General features: G+C 42.4%; 1 protein-coding gene across 2 annotated transcripts in view; it reads left to right on the top strand.

Annotated features, from left to right (window-relative positions):
• The first annotated feature begins 406 nt into the window (after window positions 1–406).
• The window catches only part of prkx (protein kinase X-linked), a 20,671-nt gene continuing 11,064 nt past the window's right edge, over window positions 407–10,013 (top strand). Inside the window, exons 1-4 of one of the 2 annotated variants that reach the window (XM_029280870.2) lie at window positions 407–424; window positions 1,053–1,240; window positions 7,235–7,403; window positions 8,793–9,056. In XM_029280870.2, coding sequence (XP_029136703.1) covers window positions 1,081–1,240; window positions 7,235–7,403; window positions 8,793–9,056 — 593 coding nt within the window. In that variant the 5' untranslated portion in view covers window positions 407–424; window positions 1,053–1,080. Of the gene's footprint in view, window positions 425–737; window positions 1,241–7,234; window positions 7,404–8,792; window positions 9,057–10,013 lie in introns of those variants that run through there. The other variant, XM_020652340.3, reaches the window with a different exon arrangement.

Below are 10,013 nucleotides of genomic sequence, written 5' to 3'. Positions count from 1 at the left end.
TTTCTATCTGTTAATTTATTCATCTGTGTTCTGATTGTCTGCTCATCATAGGTAGCCTTGATCACAGTTTTAAGCTTTAACTGATTAGGCTTGAGTTCATCATCAGTCCCGACTCCCTGGACATTCCTCCAGTGAATCCAAAGCACCCTCGAGGTGAAGTATTTTAGGCCAATCTTTAAATTATGACCTCGTGTGATTCCTTATTTATTGAATTAATACAAGATAGGCTGAATTATTTTGGACTAGCTTGTAATCCAAGTATTTAGTAAGACTTAGTAGAATGTTTCTGAGACGTTAAGCATCAATTAACCTAATTATTTTAAGCTTATTTTAAATTTCCTTTGTTTCAGATTTTGGGGTCACCTAACCTGTCCTTTTTGACACGCCCACCCTCACATCTTATTGGTTGATCCTCCAGGGACAGGTACGTTTTCATTGGCTGCACTTTGTCAACATGCAGCTCCTCCACGTCAAGGTGAAGAGAGCCACGTGTTAAATACCGGAAGTTTGAGCCTTTGATACGATATTTGTTTTTTATATTTACCTTAAAAATCCCCATTTAAATCACGTTCATATTGAAAATAGTGATAATTTATTGATTATAAAAAAATATTTAGTTAATCAGAATACAAATTTAGTCTTTACGTTATTCAGTTTACGAAGACTGGTTGATTAATTATTTTATTTTGACCGGAAAACGGATTTTGTAGTTCTTCGCGGTTGGTTGTAGTTCTTCCTGGTTTGTTGTAGTTCTTCCTGGTTGATGTGGACACAGAGCTGCGGGGTGAGGTCTGTTGTTGTGTCTGGGTGAATGATGTGGACGTTTAGAAAACTATAAAGAGGAATTTATGTATTTAACGATGTTTTTAAAAAGTGTTTGTTTGTAGTCCGGACAAACCCGACCGTTAGTCCGTCTTCTTCTTCTCTTGTTCCGGTGTCCTTTCATACCACCAGTGAGTGCTGCGGTGAATCTCCCATTCGCTGCCTATTGGATTGTTAGCTCAGCTGCTAACGCTATGAACTCTGTGGATAATACTTGTGAACCCAAATAGTCCCCCAGATAGTCCCCGAGAAGAAGACATGGCGTCCTCCAGAGCCAAGGTGGGAGTCCACGGTGACACGAACTGTCTGAAAGAAAGTAAAAATAACACCGGCGGCGGCGGCGGCAGTGCAGCTGGAGAGGCATCACCGGTTAACCGAATATACAGTCTGGACGAGCTGGAGACCGTCGCCACAGTGGGTGAGTCTCAATACACTCACTAGAATGGTGATGATAATAATGATGATGATAATAATGATGATAATAATAATAATGATGATGATAATAATAATGATGATGATAATAATGATGATGATGATAATAATAATGATGATGATAATGATGATAATGATGATAATGATGATGATAATAATAATGATGATAATAATAATAATAATAATAATAATGATAATAATGATGATAATAATGATAATAATAATAATAATAATGATGATGATAATAATAATGATGATGATAATAATGATGATAATAATAATAATAATGATGATAATAATAATAATAATAATAATAATAATAATAATAATAATAATAATGATGATAATAATGATGATGATGATGATAATAATAATGATAATAATGATGATAATAATAATAATAATAATAATGATAATAATAATGATGATAATGATAATGATGATGATGATAATAATAATGATAATAATAATAATAACTTTATTTATATAGCACCTTTTAAAAACACAGGTTTACAAACAGCAAAAACAAGAACAAACATAAACAACAGCAAGAACATAACAAATGCAAAATACTCAAAATAATTCAATACAATTCAACAGAAAAGAACCCATATTGCACGATACCCAACAGACATGTATAACCTGACCATCACAAGAACCATCATAAGAACCCAGGCAACACGAGAACCCAACAACACGAGCTGAGACCAAGAGGACCAAAGATTTAAAAAGATGTAAGAAATTAAGAGTTAAAAGCAAATCAAAAGAGAACAGCAATAAGAAGGTAAGGTGTCTTAAAGGGGACATATTGTGAAAAATCCACTTGTACAGTGTTTCTGAACATATATTTGGGTAACCCAGGGATGGGCAACTTTGGTCACATTAAGGGTGTTACGTACCCGTCTAGGTCCCCAAACCAAAAGCAAAAACTAATCTTTATCAACAAGGATTTATTTTCAACACAACTTCAAACAACTATCACCTACCACATTCATTTAATTCTCACTGCCCGGGGGCTAAATTGTCATTTCCAAAAACGATTACAGTCAATTATGTCTCAAATTTAACTCAACATATACCAGTGATCAAATATTATTATGGACATACTTCTGGTTTTTATGATTTCATGGCAGATTTTGTCATGTTTTTCTTCATGATTCCAATTATTTGATGTGTCAAAATTGAACTGAGGGCCACATTGAGGGTTGATGGGGGCCGCATGTGATGCCAGTTGCCCACCCCTGGGGTAACCAGGGGTGGGCATTTTAGCAAAACTTCTGCACAGGTCCGCCAATCTTATTCTCGCCAGCGAAGTAGTGGTGTCTGCCGGGAAAACTCAGCCTCAGGTTTCGGATTCGGACCGGGACTGCCCACTTGGAGGACTATAGCCTCCCTACATAGGGCGCTTGTCGCCTAGTTGCATGGGTCGATTAGATAAATGTGAACACATAATCTCTGCATCATGTACAGACGTCCTGATACTTACTGTTCATGGTGAGATAAATATGACAGTTGGTTATGATATCACATCCTGCAGCAGGGTATCAGAGCTTTATCAACATGTGACCCACTTTACTATATATCGTTGTGTGTGCGTGCGTGCGTGCGTGCGTGCGTGCCTGTTGAGGAGTCAAACATTACATTTCAGAGTCTGAAACATTTTCAAAAACCACATAGAGCCGTCCGGATGCTTCTGTTTCTGTTCGGTTTTCATACTCGTGACTCAGCAGCTCTGACTCCGTTTCCTGACTCAGATTCTGTGAAAGGTGTGCTCTCTAACTTCAAAGAACCCGACAGGTAAAGGTGAGTCCGTGTTCAGGCAGAGACTTGTCAAGAAGGGTTGGACTTGTCCAACAGTTTTAGTCACGCCTTCATCATCACCGACTCACACGAGCAGCTAGGAGGGAGGAAACGGAATGAGTCCTCATGGAGAGAAATAAAGAGTCATCAGTCAGCAGAGGGTCAAGGTCGGATTTGAACCCACGGCTGCTGCGACAGGGACTACAGCCAGCGTACTTGAGGTAGTGTTGTAGTCAAGACAACACTAACCAAGACCAAGACATTTAGGGATCTTTAAGGCTTCACAATAAATCATAATGATAATAATAATACTTTTACTCCTGATCCCGATAATAACGTGCAGAGTGAAGCCTCCCCCCAAAGACTGCAGAACAGCAGAGAGACGGCGGAGTTTAAAGTTAGAGCGACACTTTAAAATGAGTTTAATTATTCAGAGTCTCCTCCTCACATGCAGGCCTGATGGAAGCGAGTAGCTGTGATTGGTCAGCAGGTCCGAGGGGGCCAAAGAGGTCAAGGAGATTAGAGCTGTTTAAAGTCCGTGCAGGGCAGCGCTTTTTTTCAACATTAGTGATCCTGTATTCTGGTGTTTGGCTTGTAGTTCAGGCTTCAGTCTGGAGGCTTATTCTGCAGGTTTAGACAAAGAGTAAAGCTGTCAGGTGCACGTGACCTTGAATTTCAAAATTAAGTTTTAAAATGAATGCAACAGAACTAAAAAAGTGAGTCATTTGCATGTTAAATCTGATCTTTTTCTACTCATGCAGCCATTGTTCTCTCCTCTGTTGATGTGTCACAGCCGTGCATGCTGATCACATGAATCCTCCATGATGTAGAGATGGTATCAAACTGTGCATGGTGATGTCACTTCACAGTGTTTGCAGGCAGATTGAACGTGCATTGTGACTTCTAGCTGTTTAATGTGCATTCATCTACATGTGCTCGAGCTCTAAGCCCGTCGGGGAGGAGGTGTGCTGTGTGCATAAAAATCCAATTTGCAGAGCGTTTTGTCCAATGGGAGGGATTTTCTGCAGAAAACAAATCAGCTTAAGCTCTTTATCTGCCTGCTGTTGGTTAATTGTCATTGAAATCAGGAGGGAATTCTCTTGTGCCGTTTGATTTATTCGGCCCTGACCCGGAGAGCATCGCTTGAAGGGCCTCAGTCCTGTCAGAGCGGATAAATTCAGTAGCAGCATCCTCAGCATCATATTCCGGGATTTGTTGACCGTCTCATTAAAGTCGTATCCCAACAGAACAACAGAGTTTAAAGACGAGCGGGCAGTTGGATGTTTTCCTCGTCCCAGAAACCGAGCAGGCAGGTGTAAGCGGAGTCATGATGACCCAGTTATCAGATGGGTGAATATCAGTTTCAGAGCATCCCTCTCAGAGAATCAGCCGACCATGTCTGGGTCGGTCGCTTCCTGGTTTCTGATGACAAACCGGGCTCAGGAAGTTCAGAGAAAATAACACCCAGATGATTTATAGCTTCACTTATTGTGTATCTGGTTCAGAAGCGGCACAAAGGCTTCTCTGTGCAGTGAGGAGTCGGAGGAGGTTTTAAAAAAGGTGAAATGTTAAACCTCTTTGGTGCTTTGTTGTGCAGAGAAGCAGCAGGGTTACAGAGACACCTGAGCGTTTTTACTCTCTCTGCTCCCAGAGAAAGGTCTTCTGCTGTTTTCTTCTCCAGCTCAGGTTGTGCTTTACAGCTTTAACTTTGTGGGAGGAAGCAGTTCTGCTGCCACTTGTCTTTGGAGAAACTTCAGCCCTGAGGCGACGTCCACACGTGTGCATTTTCATAACAGAACATGGATTTATAAACACATCATTTTTAGTCAGAAGAGCCTTTTTAGGACAAGTCTGTTCTAACTCACCTGAAGCTAGGATCCTCACGATATTTGTATCTTAAACTGTAATATGAATCTAGTAAAAAAACAAAACCACAGCAACAACAATAGAAGTCCTAGACTATCATTATTGGTTAATATCTTGTTTTACCAAATTTGGCAGACGAGCTCCTGCAAAATGTCTAAACTGCGCAAACATGTTGGAGACCTTTAAAAACAAACAAGTTGTTTCCTAGGAATCCAGTCATGTAGCCTGGAAAGTTTGACAACGTGGAGAGTTGAGGAATTCACCTGCAAGCAGCACACACCACCTGTCTGATGTGCTGCTGTTTCTCTGTTGCCATGGAAACACCACAAGTCCTGAGACAAAGGATTGTTGTTGGTAAAGCAAGCAGGAGAATGAGACAGCCGGCATTTCATTAGGAAGTTTGAGCAGCTCCACGTTTGAGTCAGAGAGTCTGCTGAGTCTCATCTTCATCAGGCATGTTGTTGTTTTACCCGCCACTTGTCTGCAGGAAACACTGAGCCCCCTTTCCTCGTCTGCAGGACACCCTAAGCCCCTTTTCCTCGTCTGCAGGAACCACTGAGCCCCTTTTCCTCACCTGAAGGAAACACTGAGCCCTTTTTCCTCGTCTGCAGGAAACCCTGACCCCCTTTTCCTTGTCTGCAGCGAACCCTGAGCCCATTTCCTCACCTGCAGGAAATCCTAAGCCCTCTTTCCTCGTCCACAGCAACAAATTATTTAGTTCTTTTCCTCTGCAGGGCTGAAATACTGAGCCCTCTCCATGTCTACAAGAATGATATACGTTGCCCCTTTTCCTTGTATTCAGAACTGAAATACTGATCCCATTTCCTCGTCTGCAAGACTGAAATACTGATCCCTTTTCCTGGTCTGCAGGACTGAAATACTGATCCCTTTTCCTGGTCTGCAGGACTGAAATACTGTTCCCTTTTCCTGGTCTGCAGGACTGAAATACTGATCCCCTTTCCTCGTCTGCTGGCCTGAATCCTGGGCCCCTTTCTCTGTCTGCGGGATGAAAACAACAACAGCCCAGAGCAACTTGAGGCCACACAGGCTGTAGTCACTCAGCCTCAGGAGCACCAGCATACTCCTGCAGGACATCCCGCTGGTACTGACCCAGTTTAAAAGAAAACATCCCAAGCATGGTTTTCTGCTCCATATCTTCTCCATCAAATTAAAAACAGGAGATCTGAATTTATAAAATGAACATCAGCAAAGTATCTCAACAAACCATAGTTTAGCGGAAATTAGTGCATTCCTTATAGCGTATACATTTGAATAGTTATTGTTTAAAGATCAGGGGGTTTTAAAAAAGGTACAAAATCAACGACACAACTTAAAAACAAATAGAGACATGAAAAGGGAAACTAAACCTTCACGTGGCGCCCTGCAGGCAGACCGTTTATTGGAAGTATTGTTCGAACATGCAAACAGATAATTACAGCGTGTCACGGTTTCACCAGAGCTGAACTGACTCTGGATTCTATAAACTGATGGCAATATTGACGTTTGTGCGTGCATCAATCAGCCACATCATTAAACGAGTGACGGGTGAGGACAAAAAGGTGGATCATGTCATTGGAATGGCAGCTGTCGGGGAGGTGCATTTTAGTGCGTCAGTCACAAATTGAAAGTCAACGCTAAACATACTCTTGATTGAAGCTGGACGAGCGTTTTGTTGTTAACTACTTTGACAAGGTTAAAGAGTCAGAGAGACACTTGAGCTGCTGATCTTTGGGCAAAAAGTGGTCCAATGAAGAAAAACTGTTCAACCTAGGACATGCGATACACACGGGGCAGGTGAGGCGGCCAATCTGGAATGATTTATCAACAGTGAGAAGCTAAATGATATTCAGAAAGCAGCAGGGGGTACTGTAAGTCCATTAGGGGTCCCCCAGGGTTCAGTTCTGATCCCATTGTTATTTACAGTTTTCTTTAATTGGCTCAGAAGGCATAAAAATCTGGCTTTGCTTCTATGCTGATGACACCGTGATTTTATTTTATTTTTTTAAGATTTATTTTGGGCTTTTCGTGCCTTTAATGCAGAGAGAGGACAGTGGATAGAGTCCGAAACCAGGGTGAGAGAGCGGGGAATGACATGCGGAAAGGGGCCACGGGTGGAAGCGAACCCGGGCTTACCGCTCGAGACGAGAGTCTCAATACATGGGACGCGCGCCCTAACCATTGCGCCACCAGCGCGCCCCATAATGACACTGTGATTTAACTGAATTTGTCTTTACTTTCACTTGCTCAAGTTGTCTGTGATTTCCTGTCACAGTATCTGAACCCTCTCTCCCTCCCCCCTCTCTCCCCCCCTCAGGTACAGGGACGTTTGGCCGAGTCTTCCTGGTGAAGGACAAGAAGAGCAGGAACTTCTTCGCCCTGAAGCAGATGAAGATCTCCGACGTGATCCGACTGAAGCAGGAGCAGCACGTCCACAATGAGAAGGAGGTGCTGATGGAGGTCAACCACCCCTTCCTCATACGACTGTGAGTCTGCCTCTGCAAACATCGGGAGGAGGAGGAGGGGGAAGAGAGTCAAAGTTCAGGGTCTGCTTATGGATCCAGACACATGGATTCTGTTTAGAAACACAGGACGTGAAAATCTCTTTTCAGGTCATAGTGGCAGCACATAGCTTCATAAATGTCCTTTCACAGGAGGAGAAATAATGTAAAGAGCTTTTTATTCTCAGCACAGTTGCACAGTTTAAAGACGCAAAGAGAAAAGAAAACAGAAAGTAATGAGACGGCAGCTTGTAGGGACAAACAGCTAGAAGAGAATGAAATACGGGGTAGTATTAGGAATGCAACAATATAATATTGATAGGTTTTTTATTTTAATTTAACTCGGATGTTTCCACCTCTGAGTTCAGTCTCCAACTTTTAAATCTTCTGTGTTTTTTAATCCTATTTAATATTAAACTTTTTCATGTCCACTCTCTCAGTGGATTCTACATAATGAAATAAATCACACAGCTGATCTGGGAGGAATATCTTTAAATTTCCCCACTGATACAACTCCAATATCATTTCAGGAGTTAAGGAGCAGGTCGTCGTAACGCCACAGGACACCACAGATCTGCCACACTGATCCGTGTTTTGGTTTAATATTGTAGTTTATCTTTTTCTGCATCGAAGGGTCTAGGAGGCTATAAAGGATTTTAAAAAGAGAAAGAATTAGTAAATAAAAGCTGCTCCTAGAGTCTGTAAACAAGAATAAAAACCCATCCTCTGTGCAGTCCTGTATATTTAGGGAGAGGCCTGGTTTCAGATTGAGCTGCAGAGAAGAGAGGAAAGGGAAAGTGTGTAGATAAAGCAGCAGCGTAGCACAGACGCGGTAATCGTCTTTGTGGCCGGCAGCCAGCACTTATGGAAAACACTGGAGCCTCCTCCATCTTCATCAGTGACACACTCTCTTGTTTTTATTCCTCTCGAGTGCCCTTACAGCTTGAATCGCTGCTGCACACGAATCCAAACCTCAACGGAAGACAAAAGGGTGTGAGAGTGATGCAGCCTCTCATTTCATCTGATTTCAACGACTCTGTGGACGCTACTTCAACTGTGAATCCTTCAATAAACACGCCAGGAAACCGTGCAAATCTGCAACTTAATACAAAGACTTTTAGATTGAACAGTTGTAATAATCTTTCATATTTTTTGTAGCAGCTTTAACTGTAAAAGAAGCTGCTTTCAAGTTAAAATGTGCTGCTACAGAAGTCCACTAGGTGTCCCCCAGGGTACACGTCTGGTCCCAGTGTTATTTACAGTTTTCAAAAATTGGCTCGGGAGGAATATTCAAAAATGTTCCTTTGCTTCTACGCTGACGATACTGTGAGGAACAGTGCAGCGGATGCTAAAAAGTCTTAATATATTTTTCAGGTTCTGGACACATCACGACGAGCGCTTCCTCTACATGCTCATGGACTACGTTCCCGGCGGCGAACTCTTCAGCTACCTGCGCAGCCGCGGACGCTTCAGCAACGCCACGGGTCTCTTCTACACCTCCGAGATCGTCTGCGCCATCGAGTACCTGCACTCCAAAGAAATCGTGTACCGCGATCTGAAGCCCGAGAACATCCTGCTGGACGGAGAGGGACACATCCGCCTCACGGACTTCGGCTTCGCTAAGAAGCTCTCTGACAGGTGACTGACAACACGAGTGCAGAGTGACTTATAAAGACGTCGTCAACGTGAGAGAGAGGGGAGTAAGAAAGGAGGGGAAATAGAGCCGTTCATAAATCTTCAGTGAGTGTGCAGGTTAAGACGGGATTTAAGGGATGATATTGATTTTCAGTCTGAGCTCCGTCTGCAAACAGAGACGCCCGAATGAAAAGAAACGTTCAGCTTCAGTTTGAGTCCAGACTGCTTTGTATTCTGTGTCTGCCTTCTTTCTTCTCATATTTAAGGAGAACCTTTTCAAATCAAGACAATTCGAGTGATAAAACATTTGATTAACTATTGAAATTCAGCGATGAATCACATTTGACAGCCTCACCAATACTCTCGACAACAAACCATGATGTTCTAAGACATTTTAAAAGTTAAGCTTTGTAGAAAAAGTTTGCAAAGCTGCAGGGTTGTCAGGAAACAATGTTGCTTTTCATGGTTTCTGAAATACAGCGCATTGACAGACATCAAGGTGCTGCAGTGTGAGCCAATCAGATCCCCTCAGACGCTCGTTCCTGGTGGTTTACTTTGTGACGTGAAAGCTTTCCCTTCAGTTTTAATCATCGCGGTGAAAGATGGAACAGTTGCTGTCACGACCTTCCCAGAGAAGAATCCCGTCATTAAAGATTATAAAGCAGACGTTTTCTGATGTCTTATGAGCCCTTAAACTGACACAGCCCGATGCATTGTTTCAAAGCAGGACTAAATCTCTCGATGTGTTCAGAATGAGCTTCTAAAGCAGCTCGCTGGCGGTGAAATTGGGGTTGTGGGTCCATTTCTTTTAGACAGAAGTAATCTTACAATCTCACTTAGCAGCATTTGGAGAGCTGTGCAGAGGTGTGAAAGTTTTTAAGGGGTTTAAACTTCTCTACGAGCGCTGACTCTCGGTGAAGGCCATTTGTTGGATTCATCGTGCCGGGACTGCAGAGACGG

Source organism: Labrus bergylta, chromosome 24 (assembly GCF_963930695.1).
Source record: "Labrus bergylta chromosome 24, fLabBer1.1, whole genome shotgun sequence".
In the NCBI taxonomy this organism is placed as follows: Eukaryota; Metazoa; Chordata; class Actinopteri; order Labriformes; family Labridae; genus Labrus; species Labrus bergylta.
Note: the sequence above shows the minus strand (reverse complement) of the source record. Positions and strands in the feature narration are given on the sequence as shown.